The 25197-nt window shown below is 40.7% G+C and overlaps 1 protein-coding gene across 3 annotated transcripts in view; it reads left to right on the forward strand.

The window, feature by feature from the left end:
- Positions 1-11950, forward strand: part of PANX2 (pannexin 2) — a 70681-nt gene extending 58731 nt beyond the window's left edge. For all 3 annotated transcript variants that reach the window (XM_040343676.1, XM_040343674.1, XM_040343675.1), the window contains exons 3-4: positions 1023-2459; positions 10826-11950. In XM_040343676.1, the coding sequence (XP_040199610.1) occupies positions 1023-2459; positions 10826-11175 (1787 nt within the window). In that variant the 3' untranslated portion in view covers positions 11176-11950. The remainder of the gene's footprint in view (positions 1-1022; positions 2460-10825) is intronic.
- Positions 11951-25197: the final 13247 nt, after the last annotated feature.

Genomic DNA, 25197 nt, shown 5'->3' on the forward strand with positions numbered 1-25197 from the left:
TTTTTACACAATGAATTCATGAGATCACCTCTAAGTTTTTTGTTTCTAAATTAATTAAGACCAGTTTTTCAACATTTTATTAAAAATAAGAACCCCGATTTTAAAACAAAAACTCTTGTGTAAATCTTACCATGAGGTGTCCTTCATACATATGAATGTCTTATTATATGCTTACTCAGTTACTTATTTAGGTTCTTATTGTTTACATTGAGAGTGTTCACAATTGCTCAGGAGTTGGTAGAGAGTAGCTGTCATACCTGGACTGTCTTTAATGTGCAGTGAGAAACCACTGATCTTTACTTTGGCCACAGACAGCATCAGACATGTATTCTGTAAAGATGCTGCATGCAGTAAAAGGACGTATTTATTCTAATGACTGAGATTATGGTAAAGATCTCACCTCCACTAAAGCAAACCTGCTTTAAAATTTAAAGACAACCCCCCCCCCCCCCGATCTGCACTAGGAAATCTCTAGTGCTTAAAATTATCCTTATTGACCCTTTCACACTTCTCTGATGCCCACTGAAAATCAATCACAATCCTGGTACTTCCAGGTACGGGGTAGCTGTGATGTCATATGGGTAGTAAGTTCTGTAACGCAGAGTGATCATTTACCAGTGACAATACTGGAAATTACCTACCCTATTTTGGGGATAGCAGAGATCAAAGAGGTTAGAAGCCACTCTAAAGGTAAGTCAAGTGGCAGATGAGTGTGTATTTTAATTTTTTTTCACATATTTTCTTTAAAACTTACAAATATTTGACATGTGTATAATACAAACACAGCAGCTTGCCCTGTGTTTAAGAAGGTTACTATTTTGGCTTTAGCATATGCATACCTGTGTCTTGCCTACCCTTGACCTGTGGTATTGTTATATATGCTGTAAAGGGAATGTGACATTTGTTTGGCCAATATACTATAGTTATACTATACTATAGTTTTATCACTTCAAATGTATTTATTTTTCAGAGCTTCTTTTTAGGTTAACCCCACAGCAGTGACTTTTCTCTCTGTTATACAGAGGAGCCTATATACTGCTATACACCTCACAACTTCACCCGGGATCAAGCCTTGTACGCCAGAGGATATTGCTGGACAGAACTTAAGGATGCTTTACCAGGGGTGAACGCCAGTCATTGGCCTTCATTGTTTGAGCACAAGTTTTTCCCATATGCTCTTCTGGCCTTTGCTGGAATCATGTACATTCCTGCTCTTGGATGGGAGTTCCTAGCTTCCACTAGGTTGACTTCAGAGCTGAACTTCCTGCTTCAAGAAATCGACAATTGTTATCATAGAGCAGCAGAGGGCCGTGCTCCCAAAATTGAAAAGCAAATTCAGTCAAAAGGTCCAGGCATTACAGAAAAAGAGAAAAGAGAAATCATAGAAAATGCAGAGAAGGAAAAAAGCCCCGAACAAAACCTATTTGAAAAGTACCTTGAACGAAGAGGTCGCAGTAACTTTTTAGCCAAACTATATTTATCCAGACATTTGCTCATCATATGTCTAAGCATCATGCCTATTACTTATCTAAGCACATATTATGCAACTCAGAAGCAGAATGAATTTACCTGTGCGTTGGGAGAGCCTCATCTTAAAACCAGTAACTCAAAGTTGCACATAAGGGTAAACTGCAAATTGCCATCTGTTCAACTCCAAAGAATCATTGCTTCAGTAGATATTTTTCTACTTAGTTTAATGAATTTAATAATTCTTGTCAACTTAATACATCTCTTCATCGTCAGAAAATCCAACTTCATTTTTGACAAATTAAATAAAGTTGGCATAAAGACTAAGAAGCAGTGGCAGAAATCCCAGTTTTGTGATATAAATATTCTTGCCATGTTTTGCAATGAAAATCGTGATCATATCAAATCCTTAAATCGTCTAGATTTTATTACCAATGAGAGTGACTTAATGTATGACAATGTGGTTCGGCAATTACTTGCAGCATTAGCGCAGTCTAATTATGATACCACTCCCACCATGAGGAACTCTGGTATGCAGACAGTTGACCCAAGTGTTGACCCAGCAGATATTGATGTTAATGAACACCTTGTTATAAAGCGTCCTAGAAAGAAAATGAAGTGGATCCCCAGTAGCAATCCTCTACCCCAACCCTTTAAGGAACAAGTAGCCATAATGAAAGTTGAAAATAGTAAACCGGAGAAGCCAAAGCCAATGAGAAGGAAAACTGCAACAGACACCTTAATAGCTCCACTTTTGGAGGCTTCTTCAAAATCTTCACCTCATGCATCTCAAAAATGTGACACTAGTACAATTGCAATCACTACTGTTGAGAAAAAACATGCTCGACACTTCTCATTAGATGTCCAACCATATGTTCTTAGTAGCAAAAAACCCAAGTCAGAGATGCAGGACAGCGCTCCAATAGCCATGTCTGAAAGCCAAGAGAATGGTTTCCCAAGTCAGGAAGATACTATGACTGCACATGTAAAAGGTAAGATTTTTTTTAAAGTGAATGAAGATCTACCCTCCTGGTCTGTGTAGCTATAGCCTGTGATAGCCCTTAAAATTGAAACCGATGAACGAAAATTTGTATGAATATTCTCACAAAAAAATTCGTACGACAAAGGCTTTTTTTGCTGTTTAATGTTTTTGATCATGTGCAGTCTTTCTTTTCGGATTTTTCATGTACAAATATCGTACGAAAACGGTACACATTAAACTAAAATCATTCATTTTGTTCCCCTACAAGAATAATGTTGGAGCTTGTCCCTTTGGAAATTATCGTACGCAAATTCGGAACCAGCTGTCAAAAGTTTTGTACACACTATACGAAAATAGCACGAACATTGTTTGGATTTTCTTATAGTGTGTACGAGCCTTTTAAGGTGCAGATTTGGATCTTTCACAACCATGCAGTCACTGAAAATATAATGAATAATCACACCTCAACAGTACTGACTAACTGCATTTTATCATTATTTGAAGCCAGCAAAAATATAGCAGGAACACAAACTTAAGAGTTCAGCACTGTCCTAATGCATTTATTGTGTATTTTTTTTAAGAATAAATAAGAAAAGTATAGATTATGCATTTGACCTGAACCTTATGGCACTTTTTAATAGATTTGATGATAGGCACAGTTCTCAAAGATTAAGTTCCACTTATTAAACCAGGTATGACTGTGTGTAGATCTATATTTCTATTTTTTTTTTGTTTACAAACGATTTTATTATATCAAAAGGTCAAAGATTAATACAGAGTCATTACAGAAGCAAAAGGTACAATCAAACTAAACATGCTTGTACTTGACATGTGATATATAAAACATGAAACATGTAAAGATGAAAATGGTAAAACATTACAGTCCAGCTACATTATGGACATCTGATAAGTTAGAAAATTTTCACGGAAGTGCTATATCCCAAGGGGACCATTTCTTTTTGAAAACATGCATTGTGTCAAAGAGAGTATGGTGGATTAGCTCTGAGAGTTTGATTTGTTCCATTCTATTTAAAACTTGGGACCATGGGACATTTGAAGAGTGCCAATTAAAAGCAATCATCCAGTGAATTGAATTAAAAAGTGTGTGAATCAGTCTAACATGTTTAATAGGTATATTAGGTATAGATGCGAATAATAAACACACCATGGGATTAAGGGGAACTTTTCTACCTGTGATATGTTCAATCTTGGCTGTTGCAAGTGACCATATGGGGTCTAGAAATTTGCAGTTCCAGAAGGTATGTAAAATAGTGCCTTGATCAGGGCAACCCCTAAAGCAAGTGGGGGCTACCGTGGGATAAAACGAGTTTATTTTGGAAGGGGTCAGATACCATCTGGTATGAATTTTTAGAGCAGATTCTCTTGCTGAGGTAGAACGAGTACATTTTAATAGGTTATGTATATTTCTATTTTAAAACACAAAGGTTAGCCCCTGCAATGCCTACTTCCCTGTAGTTTTCTTGCATGTGTCACAGTATCGCATAACAATCAAGACAAACAAACAAGATTAATTGAAGAAATAAAAGCTTTTGTCAAAGTCGTACATATATATATCTATCTATATATATATATACAGTGGAGATCGAAAGTTTGGGCACCCCAGGTAAAAATTTGTATTAGTGTGCATAACGAAGCCAAGGAAAGATGGAAAAATCTCCAAAAGACATCAAATTACAGATTAGACATTCTTATAATATGTAAAAAAAAGTTAGATTTTATTTCCATCATTTACACTTTCAAAATTACAGAAAACAAAAAAATTGCGTCTGCAAAAGTTTGGGCACCCTGCAGAATTTATAGCATGCACTGCCCCCTTTGCAAAGCTGAGACCTGCCAGTGTCATTGTTCTCAATCATCGTCTGGGAAGACCAGGTGATGTCAATCTCAAAGGTTTTAAATGCCCAGATTCATCTGACCTTGCCCCAACAATCAGCACCATGGGTTCTTCTAAGCAGTTGTCTAGAAAACTGAAACTGAAAATAGTTGACGCTCACAAAGCTGGAGAAGGCTATAAGAAGATAGCAAAGCGTTTTCAGATATCAATATCCTCTGTTCGGAATGTAATTAAGAAATTGCAGTCATCAGGAACAGTGGAAGTTAAAGCAAGATCTGGTAGAAAAATATCAGACAGAACAGCTCGCAGGATTGTGAGAAAAGCAATTCAAAACCTGGAGTTGTGGTACACTATTCCACTATAAAGAGATACTTGTACAAATATGGTCTTCATGGAAGAGTCATCAGAAGAAAGCCTCTTCTACGCCCTCACCACAAAAATCAGCGTTTAAACTTTGCAAATGAACATATAGACAAGCCTGATGCATTTTGGAAACAAGTTCTGTGGACCGATGAGGTTAAAATATAACTTTTTGGCCGGAATGAGCAAAGGTACGTTTGGAGAAGAAAGGGCATAGAATTTAATGAAAATAACCTCTGTCCAACTGTTAAGCATTGGGTTGGATCAATCATGCTTTGGGGTTGTATTGCAGCCAGTGGCACAGGGAACATTTCACGAGTAGAAGGAAAAATGGATTCAATAAAATTTCAGCAAATTTTGGATGGTAACTTGATGCCATCTGTGAAAAAGCTAAAGTTAAAGAGAGGATGGCTTCTACAAATGGATAATGATCCTAAACACACCTCAAAATCCACAGGGGATTACATCAAGAGGCGTAAACTGAAGGTTTTGCCATGGCCTTCACAATCTCCTGACCTCAACATAATTGAAAATCTATGGATTGACCTTAAAAGAGCAGTGCGTGACAGACAGCCCAGAGATCTCAAAGAACTGAAAGACTTTTGTAAGGAAGAATGGGCAAAGATACCTCAAACAAGAATTGAAAGACTCTTGGTTGGCTACAACAAGTGTTTACAAGCTGTGATACTTGCCAAAGGGGGCAGTACAAGATATTAACTCTGCAGGGTGCCCAAACTTTTGCAGGCGCCATTTTTTCGTTTTCTGTAATTTTGAAAGTGTAAATGATGGAAATAAAATCTAACTTTTTTGACATATTATAAGAATGTCTAATCTGTAATTTGATGCCTTTTGGAGATTTTTCCATCTTTCCTTGGCTTCGTTATGCACATTAATAAAAATGTTTTGCCTGGGGTGCCCAAACTTTCGATCCCCACTGTAGATCTCTATATAAATATATAGATCTATATATATAGATATTATATATGTTTTACATGTGTGTGATGTAATAGTCTCACGCTTAGCATTACAGAAAGCTGTGTGTTTATACCTGCTTCTATTGATAGCTTAGCACATATTAAACATGGCATAACTTATGTTTCAAAATGTATTGTATTTATTGTAGAACTGGATATGGTTTTGTATTTCTATAGCTGTATATAATAGCACAGTTTCCTTTGCAGAAAAATGCCTTGACTTTTACACCTGAAAGTGAAATGTCTATATGCTGATTCAACATTCTTAAAAGGCAAATATTTATTAAGATTTCTTCTAATTTAAACAGCAAGCCAGATACAATTAAACATAGAATTGCATTGGCTAAGAAAAGTACTTGCCATGTGGGGTTGACGGCCCATACGATATGTGAAAAATAGAAAATGGGTGTGTACAAGGTGGAAAGGATGTTGCAAATGATAAGAATATTTATGAATAAATGCCACCACCCTCCAGAACACACCGGCCAGCACTGGCAGGACAGGCTGCTGTACACACTGACCGAATGTTGGCCGGTTTCTGTTATACCGGCCGATATTCGGCCAGTGTGTACCAGCCTTTAGACCTACTCTTATGCAATTGAATAGCCTTATAAGCCAGAAAAAGTACACTTCAGCACCTAACGGAAAACTAACTTTGAAATTCATGGAGGTAGAGTAGAGTAGGTAGAGCCTGTCTTTAGAGTAGTTTGGTTTTTCATGGAAAACCTTGGGGCCCCCCTTTCAGGTTTCTGGAGGTTTCGCATGCATGCCCTCTAATGGTATAACATTGAACTTGTGTGCACTAGACTTGTGCACAACGGAAAAATTTGTTTAGTTTAGTTTCTTTTCTGTCCTGTTGATTCGTAATCATTCGTAATTTTGCTAAACGGGATTTTTCGTGTTCGGACTAATTCGTATTTTCGCAAGCGTCATTTTTAGTTGAATCGGAATGATTCGTATTCATGTAAGCCTTATATTTAGTTGAGTTATAATTCGTACTTTCGGTAGAGTACATTGTTTTTCGTTGATTCGTAACTTTTTTTGGTTCGTTGAGTTATAATTTTCCGTGTCTCTCTCACAATGGTGCTGCCTAACGTGCTTCGAATTGATTTGTACTTTGTACGTTTTTGACATGCGGCTATAGCCTCCGCCCCTGTACACCATTTTGAGAGGAAGTTCAGCACGGTGAGGGAGGAGCAGAGAGCAGAGCAGAGAGTGTTATTATTGGATGTGTGGTCGGGATCACAACAAGTCGACTTGCTGTTGAATTAGGCTGCATTAACGCGACAACGAATTATGCCGAAGGCATTCGCTATTTGCGATATAATTTATTTCGGATTCGGTTTTATTCGTAATTGCTTTGTTCGGAAATTCGAATGCTTCCGAACCTCCAAAAATTGCTAAATTAGTCCGAATTTCGATTAGTTACGAAACGAATTGCACAAGCCTAATTTTCACCTCAGTCGCGAGATGGAGATGACCATCACTACTGTACATTACACATGCGTAGGTTGCAACAAACTTTTTTACAAACTGAAGGCTGAAAGAAGATGAGCTTTTAAGAGACAAAATGTTAAGTTAACCTGATGTCTATGGTTTGTGTACTTTAAGATGTTATTGGGTACATTACATCATTACAGTATTTTCTCTAAGTCTTTAACCACTTCAGCCCGGAAGATTTTACCCACTTCCTGACCAGAGCACGTTTTACAATTTGGCACTGCGGCGCTTTAAATGACAATTGCGCTGTCATGCAATGCTGTACCCAAAGAAAATTTGTGTCCTTTTTTCCCACAAATAGGGATTTATTTTGGTGGTATTTGATTACCTCTGCGGTTTTAATTTTTTTGCGCTTTAAACGAAAAAAAGCGTAAATTAAAAAAAATATATATATATTTTTTACTTTTTGCTATAATAAATATCCCCAAATATATATATAAAAAAAATGTCTTCATCAGTTTAGGCCAATATATATTCCTCTACATATTTTTGGTAAAAATAGATCGCAATAAGCGTATATTGATTGGTTTGTGCAAAAGTTATAGGGCCAAATTCAGAGAACACTTACGCTGGCGAATCTACAGATACGCAGCGTAAGTGTCCAGATGCGCCGTCGTATCTATGCGCCTGATTCCTAACACTATATACGCCTGAAATATGGCTTCAGCCGACCGACGTAAGTTGCCGTACGCCGTCGTATCTTGGGTTGTATATTAACGCTGGCCGCAAGGGGCGCTTCTGTAGATTTACGCGTCGAATATGCAAATTACCTAGATACGCCGATTCACGAACGTAATTGCGCCCGTCGGATTTAGCTACGCCGTTTACGTAAGGCTTACGTCCGGCGTAAAGTTACCCCTGCTATATGAGGCGCAGGTAATGCAAAGTATGGACGTCGGAACAAGCTTATGTTTTTATGTCGTTTACGTAAGTCGTACGTGAATAGGGCTGGGCGTAGGTTACGTTCACGTCGTTGCCATTGAGCCGTCGTATCTTAGGGCGTAAATTAGACGTGATTCTGAGCATGCGCGCGCATGCGCCGTTCGTACGGCGCTTGATTTACATGGGGTCACGATTCATTATAATACAACACGCCCACTACCAGCCTACTTTGAATTACGCGGGCTTACGCCGGCCCATTTACGTTACGCCACCGTAACTTAGGGAGCAAGTGCTTTGTGAATACTGTACTTGCCTCTCTAGGTTACGTCTGCGTAGCGCATATGAGATGCGCTACGCCCGCACAGAGATACGCCAATCTCTGTGAATCTGGCCCATAGTGTCTACAAACTATGGGAAAGATTTTTTTTTTTTTTTACGAGTAATGGCGGTTATCTGTGGTTTTTAGCGGTACTGCAACATTGCGACTGACTTTTGTTGCCAGCTGTTTAGACATTAATGGCTGTGTGTTGAGTTATTTTGAGGAGACAGCAAATGTACATTGTTATACAAGCTGTACACTCACTACTTTACTTGACTGGTGTACTGCTAGCTTGGTTGCTGGCCTAAACCACCTTACCATCCCATGCCACACCTTCTGGATTAAATGGCCAACAAAGGCCCCTTTATTAAAATCCAAAATATATAAAATTAAGTTATAAAATAACCATTTTAATAAAATATATATATATCTCTTTAACCACTAGCTGACCAGCCGCTGCAGTTTTACGGCGGCAGGTCGGCTCGGCTGCGCGAAATCACGTAATATTACGTAATTTCGCATTTCAGCCAATAGGGGCGCACGCACGCCACCGGAGACGTGCGCGCGCCCCCTGCTCACCCCTGGTGCCAACTCGCGTGCCCGGCGGGCGCGATCAGTGCCGGGCACCCGCGATCGCTCGTTACAGAGCGAGAACCGGGAGCTGCTGTGTGTGTAAACACACAGCTCCCGGTCCTGTCAGGGGGAGAAATGACTGATCGCATGTTCATACAATGTATGAACAGCGATCTGTCATTTCCCCTAGCCAGTCCCATCCCCCTGTCAGTTAGAACACACCTAGGGAACATAATTAACCCCTTCCTCGCCCCCTAGTGTTAACCCCTTCCCGTGACATTTGTACAGTAATCAATGCATTTTTATAGCACTGATCGCTATAAAAATGCCAATGGTTCCAAAAATGTGTCAAAAGTGTCCGAAGTGTCCGCCATAAGGTCGCAGTACCGATAAAAATCGCAGATCGCCGCCATTACTAGTAAAAAAAAAAAATTAATAAAAATGCCATAAACTACCCCCTATTTTGTAGACGCTATAACTTTTGCGCCAACCAATCAATAAACGCTTATTGCAATTTTTTTTTACGAAAAATATGTAGAAGAATACGTATTGGCCTAAACTGAGGAAAACATTTTTTTATATATATATATTTTTGGGGGATATTTATTATAGCAAAAAGTAAAATATATTCTTTTTTTTTTTCAAAATTGTTGCTCTATTTTTTTTATAGCGCAAAAAATAAAAATCGTAGAGGTGATCAAATACCACCAAAATAAAGCTCTATTTGTGGGGGAAAAAAGGACGTCAATTTTGTTTGGGAGCCACGTCGCACGGTCGCGCAATTGACCAGCAAAATGGTCTGGGGCTGAAGTGGTTAATAAATATATATAGTAACAGATAAACATTTTAACCCAAACAAAATAAACTTTTTTCTGCTGTGTCAGAGGTTCCTGAGAAAAGGTAAGAAAAAATGCTATCTCATCGGCTGTCCATCATCACCATCGTATCCTGGCCTCTAGCCATGCTCCCACTAGCTCAGAGACGAATGACTCGATCCTACTTTCTTCATACAGCCTGATGACTAAAAGCCCATTTACCCAGATAGGGAAGGTGCCTATACCGCTACAGGCCCCAACCCGTACCAACCATATATAATATATCCATATAAATATGTATATATCAACCACCATCCGACCCTCAGGAACCATAGACCCCTGCCACCACCTCAAACAAAAAAGAAAACATAAAACACACAAACCCATACCAGACAACTTCCTACAGGGAGGGAGGGACAAAGCTAACTGTGTGCTACCCCTTCAGCTGTTCGCGCCCGAATGGCTTGCTCTGCCCCCTGCTGCTTAAATATCAAGCACAGGGCGGGCTGGCTAGCCCCGCCCCTGTGCAGAGAAATTAACTTCTGAACTTACATCACTTCCTCTGTGCACCCTTCAGAGCGTCCCCCCCCCCCCCAGTCATGTGGCCCCTGAACCTAGGTTCCCTTGGCTCCGGGGCTTTCTTTGTAGCAAAGTGTAATTTCTTCAGTGTTATATGAAAAGATATAATAAAATATTTACAAAAATGTGAGGGGTGTACTCACTTTTGTGAGACACTGTAGCTCTCAGTTCATGCTGCTCACTTTATTGTTATTCCCATAGTTTAGTGAATGAGGTGCAGTTCTGCCGACTTCCATCATCCATCTGCTGCCTTTAATAAATAAACCCAAAAGGAGGTTACACAGCACACATTTCAGGGAGTTCATTTCAACTTTTCCACTACCTTTTGACCTTTTGTGGGTCAGTATGTCCTTTTTTTGCAGGAGATTATGCAGAAATCAGATTACTTAAGATGGATTCAGTTAACTCTCTGCAAGTTTCCATGCCATGGAATTGCTCTTTATTGCTCTGCATTGTATATATTTTTCTCTATGTTTTATATATTCTGTAAATTCTAAGTTTTTTCTTCTTTCATAACAGATATTTCAAAATCTGCAAAAAGAATTGAGAAAGAAAATCAGCCATTATCTGAAAGCTGTGATAATGTTGCTGCAACATTTCTCACATGCGGAAGTCACATGGTGAGCGCTGCCGTCTCTGCGTCAAGTGTTACCCTCAGTCAGGTCAAGCCTGAGCCCATGACTATCTTCAACCGCAACCCCACTCATCCTTTACTCCATATTAACACTCTATATGAAGATAGGGATGAACTTATAATCGCTATTTCCTCCCCTGATCCAGCAGACATCATTTCAGTTATACCACCAAAGCAAGTCATGTTGGCCCCTTTTGAAGAGCCCAGGGCAATAATAAATTCTGTGGACTACTAGGCTTGAGAGCTGCATCAGACCACCATGCAAAATCACTGCATGAGCATGGAAGAATGTATTCTAAATATGCAAGCAGCAGCTTCCATACACAGCTTTGTCACAACTATCAGGGGGAACCTAATGATTTTTCCATGTCGTCTGCCGTGTGAAGCACAATTACTGTAAATCTATTAGACAAAGCAGCATGACACTTGGGCAGTATGCATACACAATGCTATGTAACACTATATTCCTACCTGGCAGGATATCCATCTTTGACAGTCTTACGTGATTAATTTTATGGCAATTCTCAGACAACTGTCATAGAACTGAAAAATATATGGGTATTTATCTTATTACAGGGTCCAAGAGATTACATTTTTATTTTGGTTGGCTCTTGAAATTAATAAACATTTGAGCTAGTTTGACGGGCCAAATTCTTACCTTAATTAAAGGTAAGTACAATTAAATAATATGCGAGTATTAAAAATAAGACTAATATTGATAATATCAATATAAAGGAAACATTTAGTTTTTAGTAGTAGAATATATTTTTCACTTTATTTTTGTATAAAAATGAATGCATAATGAAATAGTGAAATAATAGACAGGTTGATCTTCTTAGCTTACATTGTAGCCATTCAGAACCAGTAGTAGGACTGATTTAAATATTAACCAGCATAGTATTGTCATGTTCTTTGACAGAGAATTCTGTATCCTGAGTACACAAACAGAGACAAGCTTCTCTGAGATGCGATGAACCCTATTTTTCCCCCAATAAAAAGGTAGTGTATTTGCCTCGGGTCTTACTTAAAGGGATGGTTCCACCTATCTAGCAACATAAGATTAAACACATGGGCACATTTTTCCAAAAAACAGTTCGCCATCGTCTATTTTTTTAAAGGTTTCATTACCTTTATTTCGGCGCCGAGAAGCCTGCACTTCCGGGTCTGTCTCACTGGCGGTGGGCGTGTATATTTTTTTCGTGGATAGCCGCTATGGTTCCTGGGAAAGCAGCGTCACCCAGCGTCACGTTTTCTTGCAGAGAAATCTCTGCAGTATTTTCTGCTATCTCGCGCTATTTCCTCATGTCACATGACCATTGCAGGCAGTAATGTTACTCGGGCGGCTACAATAGCGCCATTTTAATTACTGGTAACCTGTCTACATCGCCATTACTTACCTGGATACCATCAGAGAAGGTGCTACATCGGATGCTGCCAAGAATATATATATATATATATATATATATATATATATATATATATATATATATAAATAGATCGTTATATATTGTAAAAAATAATAGAAATATCACTTTCTCTTGTGTATGTGTATATATATTAGATTTTGAATGCTAGAAGTTAGAGTAAGTAACATTTTTCTGCAATCTGGGAAAGACTTACCTTTTATATCAGCTGCTCAGTGTCTTCTGAGCAGCTGATAGAAAAGATCACTCTTCAGTTTACTTTGCAGGGGGCGAGTCCTTCTCAGCACGCCACGCCGTTGTCATAGTAACTGTGCAGTGTTGACGGCGTGCCCGCCGTCAACACTGCGCATGCACGGGATAGAGCGGTGAATGCTGGGAGTTCAGCATTCACCGCAACCCGGAAGACACGGACGTCAGGCTGCCAGGGCTTCAGCCTGCCAGGAGCTAAGATGGAAACGTCCATCGCTTCATTTTATAAACATTACTTTTTGCTCAATCAAGAATTACGGCGCTACTATTAATGGGACGGGTGAGTACATTTATGTACATTTAATACGCGGGAGAAAGGTTTTTTTTTTAAAAAAAGAGATTCGGGGGAACCACCCCTTTAAGAAAAGAGTGGGAATCAAAATGGGTACAATGTAATTTTTTAAGATAGCCAATTTGAGTAGCCTTCAGCAAATCATAATTACATTACTATTGTTATTGCTAGTTATTTTTTTGCTAAACACTGTTCCAAAACTGTCTGGATCAGCCTTTCCTAACTAGGATTCCTCCAGAGATTAGTAAGGGTTCCTTGATCAGTGGCAGTGATCTCCCGGTGCTTTCCAAAATTTGACCCCAGTGTCACTCAGCAGAGCTAAATAAATATTTGGGACCAGTGAAACCTCTGCTTTTGTCTCTCAGGGAAGTAACCACTGACACAAAAACAGGACACCTCTACTACTGACCTCCAAATTAAGGGAGAACTAAAATGACCATCAATGTAAGGGGGTAATTTTCTGCTTACCACCAAAGTAAAGGGACATTTCTTTAATGACCACCAATATACAGGAAAACCACACTTACAACCAACAAGGTTACAGTGCATTTTTTCCATAAACCATCAACTTAAGCACATATTTACTGACACCAAATGTAAGGGAGCATTCCTTTATTAACTGCCAATGTAAGGGGCAACCAATATGGTAAGCAGGCATTTCTCCACTGACCACCAGTGCAAAGGGGCAGTTCTACACTGACTGCCAATGTAAAGGAACACTATCATTTTCACAGTCTGAGTTTCTTTTATGACTGGCATTATCATTTATTTCAGGGTTATTACAGGAAATAATTATGTCATATAGGGAAAGAAATCATTAACACATGATCTGCATTAGTCACATACACTACAGCTACAGCTTTCTTAGCACACTAATATACAGTGAGCTTTGCATATAATTTGTTCAACAGTGGTTCCCTGAGATCTGAAAATTACTGTGAGGCTGTGTTCACATCTCTGTATGGAGCAGCTCACAGCAGGGGTCCGGTGTGTCCCTGTTCACCTATTCAGGTCCAATTTCAGTCCAAAATTTTGGCTGAAATGGACCAGAAGACGCACAGGACTCCTGTGCAATTTGCTCCTCAGCCATCTCAGAGCTGTGTGAAAAGGCTCCATTGGTCACAGGCTACTGACTTGCGAATTGGATGTGGAGAAAATAGTGTGAACCCAGCCTATGGGCTTCTTAGTGGTAAAAAGTTTGAGAAAGGTTGGTCTAGAACATTGTGTGATGCTGGAACAATGTCTAAAGTTTTGAATTATTATTTTATATACATACCAGTTATATGCTGTATTTTTGGCTGTTATGAAAAGTAGTGTATAAAACTAAAAGTATTTTACCAAACTACCATTGTGGGGATAATAAAGTGATGGTACTTGGATTCTTCAGTTCAAGGTAACTTTCATGAACCATATTTTGCAACACACGCTAAATTCATGGATAAACAAAATGTATTGTTTTTTTAAGGACTCAGTCCCAGCTCTGCGCCACATTGGAAACAAGTCAAATCAATCTTTGTAGAGTGCATGTTAAAACTTATGGCAAAGATGCCTTTTGAATTATAGTGTGAATGGGCCAAAAGGAAGACTTTGGATATCAGTAGACCTTTATGGGTATAACAGCACACCCCAAGAGAGTCTGAATATTTTTATTTTTTTTGAGAAACTCTAAGACACCAAAATTATCACTATGGATTATTTACATCTATCTGTATGTACATTAAGGATCTATGCACACTGGGCTTAAAAAAATGGCAGCTGTTTTGGCAGGACAAAATAGAGCGTTTTCGTGCAGGCGTTTAAGAGCATTTAGAAGCATTTAGGAATGTTCAGCTTTTTAATTCTGCCAGAAAACTCCTCTCAAAACTAAAAACCAGAAGGGCTTTTTTCTCCTGCCTCTAAATGCTGAGCTTAAAGTGATATTAAAAGGTTACTTTTTTTAATTAAAATAAAAAACATGTCATACTTACTTGGTCCATGCCCCCCCCCCCCCGCGCTCTCTGCTGACAGATTTTGACTAACAGCAGCAGGATCCAAAGGCTCCCGCTGTTCTCAGCCAAGCCTATGAGAGCCAGGAGAAGAGCTACTGCAGAGTGCATATTGCTGGACCGAGATCAGATGAGGGAAAGCTGCACTTAAAATGTTCTGTTCTCGCTACACGTTTGCTCCTGGCGTGTATGTAGCTCAAGATACAGCTTAAACCTTGCATCCTAAATAACCAGACTGTTTGTAACTTTGAATCTTTATTACGATGAACAGGTGGTGGCCATATAAGATGCGTATGAATAATGGTGAAACTAGAGATAAACAAATAAATAAACATATAAGAATTATATGAACACAAACAAATGTCTACTAGGCATATAAACAGTCTTTATCATACCAGTGATGCTGTCCCAGGAGGATCAAGACCTAGGAAACATGTGGTGCAGGCTTAGCTGACTCTATGTGGACTGTCCAGTGGAAAAGAGATGAGAGAGTGGTGATAGGAAGTGAAGACAGTTTTCAGCAACACAACAGGAAATGTACATTACCATAGAACACTGCCCATCAACAGTCCTTTGTTAAAAGTGAGATCTAGTGGACAATATTTGAATTACAAGTCCAGAAGATATTGCTGTATTTCCTTGTAGGCCAAAGGCATGACATAAAATGTTTTTTTTACCTTAATGCATAAATGCATTAAGGTAAAAAACCTTTTACCTTTACAACGACTTTAAAATAGGCCTCTAAAATTCCCAATCTACATGAACACATAGGATAACATTGAGCTGCTTCTACAGTAAAATGTAAAATTCCTGTAAAAGCAATGTTTATTAAGCCCATTGAGTATGAACCCTAAAATATTTTTGTTCCATCATAGCATGAGAATATTAAAGAAATTGGATGCTGGTGTGTCATGGTATTTCACATTTCAATTTATGTTGGTCTGATACCGTGTTTCCCCGAAAATAAGCCCGGGTCTTATATTAATTTTGGCAGCCAAAAACATGGTAGGGCTTATTTTCGGGGTAGGGCTTACTATTGTGTGGACTTCTCTACCCCTCTCCCTCTCTGCCTGACAGGAATCCTGTGTGAAGTAAAGTAAAATGTATTGTGTCAGGTACCTTATTATAGCGCTGCTCCTGGCTTCCATAGCCTGCCTGAGCTCTCTTCCACAAGCCAAACTTTTCAGAGGGAGGGGGGCCGACATCCCCCACTGACAGGAGAAGGAGATCTGAGTGCGGCTCTGGGCTTTCTATAGCCAGTTTGAGCTCTCCACCGAGCATTGCAGGGGGAGGGGGGTGGACATCCCCCACTGACAGGCAGGAGAAGAAGGAGAGAGTGCCGTTCTCGGCTTCCATAGCCCTCCTGTACAATCTTCCGCAAGCCGAGCATTGCAGAGGGAGGGGGGGTCGAGATCTCCCGCTGACAAGCAGAAGAGGAGGAGACAACCATGTCAAACTAGGTCTTATTTTCGGGGTAGGGCTTATATTGCAGCCCTCCCTGAAAATCCTGTTAGGTCTTATTATGGGGGTAGGTCTTATTTTGGGGGAAACTCGGTAGATATTTGCATTCCACTGACACCATACAACTTTAGCAGGAACAGGCGATATTAAATCAATAAAAAATGAAACTAATAACTCTTAAAACGGTAGTTAACAGTTCTAACACCAAATAGTCAAATATAAAAAAAAAAAAATCAAATGGCAGCATTAAAGGGAGATGTAAATTGTAAAATAAATATTTAAAACTTTTATGCTGACCTATTGTATGATTACAGTAAGGAGCACAAACAGAGAGCAGCATTGTATACAACACAAGAAAGTGCTCCTCATTGGGGGATTTCATGGCAAAACAGATGTTATTTTTGTTCTTTTGGTCATCTGCTCCAATTTCTGATAAAATTGCAATTGAAAACTTCCATTATTTCAGAGCCCTAACTGCACCCCTTACCAAGAAAACAATACATTGAATAGTAACTTACAAAATAGTTTATTTTTGCTAAAATATATTTTTTGCAGATTGTATATATTTTTTCCCATAATAAGACAACGTAATCTATATTCTTGTTTGTTAAGTTGACCTTAATTTCATTGATACATTATGCCAAGAATTGCTGGAGAAAGTTTATGAAAATAGGAACAAAGGACAAATAGGAATGTTGCACATAGTAACCCCTTACTTTTATGTTCTTATGACTTTTCTTTGTATCACTCTTCAGGAATCATCCCTGTGTTTTTTGCAGGATCAAGATATTGTTACACTTTTCAGTTTTACATGGAGCGGTATTAAAGCACATATTTATTAGAATAGAAGAACAAATATAGAGTTTATTTTTGTATTCAATTTTATAATGACAATGATTTTCATTTAGAAAAAGAAGAAAAAAAAACAGTTTATTTCCAAAAGTTAAAAACATTAACCATCTTTTCTTTGTTACTGTTGTTCTAACACTAAAAACCACAGTATTTAGGACAGTAATACATCAAAGCAATAAATATACAAATGCAAATTGTGCTGTTACAATGGTTATTTATTAATCACCAACCCTGTCAGTTTGGATAGAACCTTCCTGGTGTTTACTGACAATTGTTTGCTAGTAGGTGCTACTGTTTTTGATATGACAACGTATTAGCTATATAATTAATGTACTGAGATACCCTTAGTTTAGTGCTATGAAAAATGTGTTATGTTGCATTAGCAATATAAAATACCATTCCAGATGAATTTCTCAAGTGTTTCAGAGTAACAAATCTAGCGAATTTCACATTATTAATATACCTATTATTATTATTATTATTATAGTGTTTATGAGATGCCCAACAACTTAATGTTCAGTGACACTGTAATGCTGAATCAAATGCATTCCACCAGCTATCAATAAACCTATTTTTACATGGTTTTTGTGGTTGAGTGACTTTTTATTGCTCCATTAATATTTATATTATTATATTTTTAAGGTAAGTTGATACCTTCTGTGCTGTGACATGGAATAGGGATCCTTTGGAACATTTAGGACCTGCTCTCATATTTTGGTACAGTCATCTAAATGTGAAACTACCAAAAAACATCAACAAATTTATGCATGCAGTCACGTATTCCTCCATATGTAGAAGAACTAATTATTCCCTGTGCTCCAGGCAGCTGAACAGAACATGGGAAAGTAAGGGAAAGATGAGTATGTGCTGCTTAGTTAGAAGGGATTAAGACAAACCTGTTCCTTTGCCCCGCATCTGTTAAAAAAAGTTTTGCTTTAACAGTTAACCTGACCCCAACGCTAATAATAACCCTAATATTTAAAACAAAATCCTAGTCTTAAAGCAAAAGTTAAAACTAAACACTCCTAATCCCATATAGGCCTTAAAACAGAAGTTTGGTTTTATAAAAAAAATTATACTTACCTAGGTGGATGCTGTATCTGTCCCCTGCTGCTGCTAAGACTGAGAACTGAGCGATCAAATCCTGCAGATACCTTGATTCTTCAATGAGCTGAGAACCAGCTCCCTGCTCTGACCCTCCAGTGCTCACTGGAGCGCTGGGCTGTGGAAGGGGCTGGAGCAGTTGGCTCAGGCTCTTAGCGGCTCACTGAGAGGCTGAGCCAGCTGCCCGTCCAGGCATCTGGGTGGATCCCAACTGTAAAGTCAGGATCAATCCAGAGCCTTGATCAGCTGAGTGACATCAGCTGACTGTGGCTGAAAATGGGTCACAGTATTGCAGAACGAACTGCACTCCTGTGATCCATATGATAAGTAGGGCCAAAAAAGCTTTAACCATACTTTTCCTTTAATGGTAAACTAATCCCTGTGTGCACACCTTGTCCTGCACCAGCAGCAGATGCTCCTATGTTTCCCTCTTCCCAAAAGATTTCAGTGGTAGCCTATTAGCAAGCAAAAGTAATGATTAACCTTATGACATTCATTTGATATTTTCAACATGAAATCAAAATTGTGCCCAGGTGTGCTAGTACACATTATATCAGTTCTTAGCAAAACTGGAGTATGTCAATGATGCCAATGAATATACAGTAGATAGTATATCCTGTACAGCATATACAGTATATGGCACATGTGCATCTTTGCTGCAGGAAAGAGTAGCCGGATGCCACTACAGCAGGGTGCTTATGAACTAACACTTCTAGCTGTTCAGCCTTCAGGTCTTCATTAAAGAATACTGACAGTTAATGTATTCTCCCTGAGGATGATTGTATCTGTTCTTCTACACATATCCTTATATGACTCCCACTTCTAACATTCTAATAGTGTTACAGAATAATTCATAGCTTTGCAGCGCCTGATCAAATAAGTATTTTAGAGCGAAAGTAAACTCTCGCAGTCAACTTTAAAAAATGTTAATCCTTAAGCTGCTAGCCTTAGTAAATAGACATAGCTCCCAACCTGATTTCGAGGGACTATCCCTGATTTGAAACAAAGTCCCTTTCTCCATCTAAAAAAAAATCACAATGCTAAACCTTTTATCTAGTTTCTAAATTTCTGCATTGGTATATTTCAAAAGCCAGTATAAAGGAATAGTAGTGGTAAAAAAAAAAAGTAATTGTGGGTTTACGGTACAACAAACAAAAGGTCCACGCGGCTCCAACAGCATGATCTCCCTACTGCAGGGTGTTTACCCAGTTGCAGCTGAAGCAATGATGAAAGGAAAGTCCTTTCCGGATTGGTGCACTGTACACACCAAACTGAGATCCAGATGCCTATGACTATGAAAAACATGAGGAGCACTACATGTACAAGCAAGCAAGGAATGGCTTAAATGTTTTGCACACAAATTGTGCTTTATCAAAGCCCATTTGTTTCATCTATGAACTGGTAATTTATACCTAGCAGGACCCTCCTCCGTGGGGGGTGCAGCGGGTTAATTAACCAATTAAATACCATGTTCTTATCATTGCTTAAAGGGGTTGTAAAGGTAATTTTTTACCTTACTTACCTGACCCTTCAAATGTCCCGCCCTCCCCCCTCATCATCCTCCTCGAGTCGAATCCTGGCCATCGATTGGCTGCAGTGGATGGATTGAAATCAGCGCAGCTATTGGCTGGCGCCACTGTCAATCACATCCAATGATGCGGCGCGCCGGGGGGCAGGGGCGAGTGATACAGCGGCGTCTATGGCCGCCGCTGTATCACAGGAGCGCGCCCGCAACAGCTCCACACTATGCAAGCTTGTTCGCTTATCTATGTGGAGTTGTTGCGGGGAGGAGCCGAGACAGCCGCCGAGGGACCTCAGAAGACTAGGATCAAGGCCGCTGTGTGCAAAACGAACTGCACAGTGGGGATAAGTATAACATGTTTGTTATTTAAAAAAAAAATGCTTTCCTTTACTGACCCTTTAACAATCAAAAACTTGTGTTACAAAAAACAACTAATGAAATGTAAAAGTAATACCGTATTTGCCGGCGTATAAGACGACTGGGCATATAAGACGACCCCCTAATTTTCCAGTTAAAATCTTTGTTTTGGGATATACTCGATGTATAAGACGACCCCCTTGCTTCACTGTGCCATTACATGCCTCGCTGTACTGTGCCATTACATGCCTCACTGTACCGTGTCATTACATGCCTCACTATACTGTGCCATTACATGCCTCACTGTACCGTGCCATTACATGCCTCACTGTTCTGTGCCATTACATGTCTCACTGCACCGTGCCATTACATGCCTCACTGTAACGTGCCATTACATGCCTCACTGTACCGTGCCATTACATGCCTCACTGTTCCCGTGCCATTACATGCCTCACTGTTCCCGTGCCATTATATGCCTCACTGTTACCATGCCATTACATGCCTCACTGTTCCTGTGCCATTACATGCCTCACTGTTCCTGTGCCATTACATGCCTCACCTGGACGATCCCTTACCTTATCCCTGACATGCAGTCTCAGTCAGATTGCGGGTGTCCATTGTTTAAAATCCGCGCCTCCTCATGCTGTTCCGTGATAGGCGGAACACTCAGTTTCCCAGCAGTGCCTGTGTTCAGTGTTCCGCCTATCACGGATGTCGTCTTGCCTGAGGCCAAAGATGAGAAGACAGCCATCATAAGCGGAACACTGAACACAGGCGCTGCTGGGAAACAGTGTTCTGCCTATCACAGCACCAGGAGGAGGCGTGGCTTTTGAACAATGGACGCCCGCTGTGCATACAGGTACCGGCTTATAAGACGACCCCCGACTTTTGAGGGAAAATTTTAAGTACAAATGGACGTCTTTTACGCCGGAAAATACGGTAAAATTTATATACAAAATATGCAAGACCTAAATGTTATATATTATATATATACCTATTATATAAAATGTCCTACATTTGAACTAACTGATGAGACTAACAAAAATACATGGATGTATGTGCTATCAGCTTGTTCCTTTGATCTTATGAAGATTATTATCTTCTCTAAAACCATTTAATTAGAGAAAATACAGATGGGAATTTCAGATATAAAAAAATAAATTGTACCTTTTAACTGTCACTTTAACTGACAAGTGCGCGGGCGTTCGACGATGTACCTAAATTAAAATTTGCGTCCTTTTTTCCCCACAAATAGCTTTCTTTTGGTGGTATTTGATCACCTCTGCGGTTTTTATTTTTTGCGCTATAAACAAAAGAGCAACAATTTTGAAAAAAAAAAATCCTCAGTTTTGCAATTGGCAATTATACAGCAATCAGTGCTATAAAAATGCACTGATTACTGTGTAAATGTCACTGGCAGGGAAGGGGTTTACACTAAGGCCCCGTACACACGACCGGATCGATCCGCTGAAACTGGTCCGACGGACCAGTTTCAGCAGACAGATCCGGTCGTGTGTAGGCCCGACCGGACAATTGTCCGGCGGATCGGACAGTTTCCAGCGGACAAAAAATTCTTAGCATGCTAAGAAATCTGTCCGCTGGAAACCTGTCCGTCGGACGTGTTCGGTCGTCTGTACAGACTCACCGGACACGTCCGACCGACCGCCATCCCTCGCATTCGTCGTACTGATTCGACGCATGCGTGGAAGCTTTGAACTTCCAGGGCCACCCACATCGCCGCGTCATCGGCGCGGCGACGGCGCGGCCACGTCCCCGTGTATTGTTTACGCGCGGATTTCTGTCTGATGGTGTGTACAACCATCAGACAGAAATCTCCGGGCGCACATGTCCGCTGAAAACGGTCCGGCGGACCGTTTTCAGCGGACTGTCCGTCCGTGTGTACGAGGCCTAAGGGGTGATCAAGGGGTTAAATGTGTGTTCCCTCAGCATGTTCTAACTGTGAACTGTGGGGATGTGAGTGACTAGGAGAGAAGCCATATCGTTTTTCCTACTTCGTAGGAAGAAACAATATGGCTCCTCTCCTCTGACAGCACAGAGATTTGTATGTTTTCACACACAAATCCCATGCTAGCGCTCGTACACGTTACCGCGCGTGGCCGGCCGTCGGCAGTGCGTGCCCTCTGGTGACCAAATACGGGTAGGACGTACCCATACGGGATTTCGGCCACGAGGGCCACTGTGCCCAACACTTTGTACATGAAATTGAGTTAAAAGTTGGATCACATGGAGAAAGAAATAATTTCATCAAAGAAAGAGCAGCTACCTAGGGATCATTTTGATTATAAATCAAATTCTGTTCATATTTGGGGAAAAAACTGTTTCCATATAGACATAAGGCCCCGTACACACGGCCGAGGAACTCGACGTGCCAAACACATCGAGTTCCTCGGCGTGTTCAGTCCTGGGCCGAGTTCTCCCATAGAACAACGAGGAAATAGACAACATGTTCTCTATTTCCTCGCCGAGGTCCTCGTCGGCTTCCTCGGCCGAAAGTGTACACACGGCCGGGTTTCTCGGCAGAATTCAGCTCTGAACCGAGTTTCTGGCTGAATTCTGCCGAGAAACTCGGTCGTGTGTACGGGGCCATAGACATAGGTAGGAAAGAGATTAACACTAGGGGGTGATCAAGGGGTTAAATGTGTGTTCCCTGGATGTGTTCTAACTGTATGTGGATAGGACTGACTGGGGAGGAGACATAACGTTGTTCCTACTTAGTAGGCAGCTCTTAAAGGGAAAGCTGTACCCGTATGGGGTTTTGCCCAGGAGAGCCATTCTGCAGCAGTACATCTACGTGAACCGGTCGGGAACAGGGAGAGAGTAACAGGAGACAGGAAGAGCAGATGGTGGAAGGAATCAGGCTGCAGGGCAGGGGTCCAGGAACAGATACAGGGTTCAGGATCACAGGAACACAGGCTAACAAACATAGGTCAGGGCACAAGGAAAACAATACCAAGGCAATGTGTGTAAGCATCTGCCGGGTATAAATACACTTCCTGCAATCAGTCTCAGGTGACACCTGATTGCAGGAGAGAATGCTGGCTCCAGACTGCCGGGAGACACCCGCTAGTGGACACTGGAACTGCAGCCCATAGATCTGGGAGCGATAGTGCCACCAGCAGGTGAATCATTTCCTGACATGATCTCACTGGTGAATCCTCCAATGTGCATATTAGCAGCAAGGCCAGCTTAACGCTACAGCATTACATCCCAGAGTCACAGAGCTCTGTGCTCAATTTGTCTAGAAATAGATATTGAAGCCCCTCCCTCTCCTCCCCCCTTCCCCCTTTATTTCCTCTCCTATCTGGATAAGCTATCGTGATGTTTTACAATGAAGATGGTTTTCCTTGCACTGTCTGTTTGTATTACTTGACTGGTATAAGCATGTAACTATTTGATTTTCTTGAATAAATATTCCTTCTGTTAAAAAAATAAATAGATATTGAAACAAGCACAGTACCTATGTTATTTAAAAAAAAAATGAAAAAAGGAGCTTTTTAGTGCAGTATATAAAACTTTTAAAATATCCCTTAAGGCAGGGGTGGCCAACCAGAAGCCCGGGGGGCCACATGTGGCCCACGACCTCCTAATTTGGAATGGCGCGTTGGCAAGCCCAGATCGCAGGTTGCGGAGCAGAGCCCCATAAGGCGATGCTTCCTCCACAGAGCTAGCTTTTGCTACAGGCGGAGTCTATGGCAAAGTTCAGCTAACCCGCAGGATAGACACAGTGGGTGTGGGTAAACCGTAGCACATCAGTGTGAAAGCAGTCTTAGGCCCTTTTCACGCGATCAGCCCAACCAAATGGGACCCTCAACTCACCTCTATAGAGCGACAGATGTCAGTTTACCCCCGCCTACCTCCAATCCGAAAAACAGAAGGGAATTTGTCCCCTTCCATCTGGGTGGATCGGAGGGCCTATAGAGTAGTAGTAACCCTTCATTCGCCCGCTCTGCTCATTGTGGCCCGCGACTGGTTACCAAGTTGCTTAAGTGGCCCTCGTGCTTCAAAAGGTTGGGCACCCCTGCCTTAAGGGATTTAAAACACTTACGAGATTGATTGTGAAAAGAAATGCATCATGAGTGTGGAAGGTGATCCGGCATAAAAGTGGTCCCAGTATGTATCAGGGGTCACTGTTCAGCAGCAGAACGTCCCAAGAGGGTCAGCAGGGTGAGGACACAGCTCTGGAGGCACAATTGGAGCAGCCTCGCTGTCAGATTAGGCGTAGAGCGCAAAACCAAAACGTCAACAGGAGGGGACCAGCAACCAACGTGGACCGCAAACAGTAAGTGAGGTCATCAGAATGGGATGCGTTCCGGAACTACTTATTGGTTGCTTCTTCAAGCCAATGATATGATAGGGATATTTGAATAGTTTTATATACTGCACTTAGAGGCACCTTTTTTCTGTTTTTGCTGTTACTAGAGTCTCCTCTCCTCCTTGAGTGCTGCTATCCCTAAACTCGTATTGTATGTGATGACATCGGAATACTGTGACTAGTCAGGCAGTGAAAAGGAGAAGTTGTGAGGTTCCTGACATTTGGAGAGGATCAAGTCCGTGAGAGCAAGCAATAAAGCCTAGTACACATGGGCCGAATATCAGGCGGCATCAGCAGGTTCAATAGAAACCGGCCAACATCTGGCCCGTGTGTACAACAGACGGTTCAACAGAAGCCAACCAAACAGCCAGCTTTTGTTAAAGGGGCATGACCGAAAAAAGGTCTGCCAGCAAGCATTCTATCCACGCTCTCAGCCAATGGCTGAGAGTGCTGACCAATGTGTTCTGGTGGGGGGCGTCCCCCTCTCAGAACACAATAGCTCAGTGGGCAGATTGCCGTACTAACGTTGGATCATTAGTACAGTGGCTTCTCTTAAGGTCTTCAGTTTTTTTTTTTATTTAGCCCGCTGGGTTGAACGAAAAAAATCTCACAGTGTGTACCAGGCTTAAGGTACATATTTGGCTTTATTCCGTACCCTTTGCCCACACCCAATGAGCA

The sequence above is a fragment of the Rana temporaria genome, chromosome 3, assembly GCF_905171775.1.
Source record: "Rana temporaria chromosome 3, aRanTem1.1, whole genome shotgun sequence".
Lineage (NCBI taxonomy): Eukaryota > Metazoa > Chordata > Amphibia > Anura > Ranidae > Rana > Rana temporaria.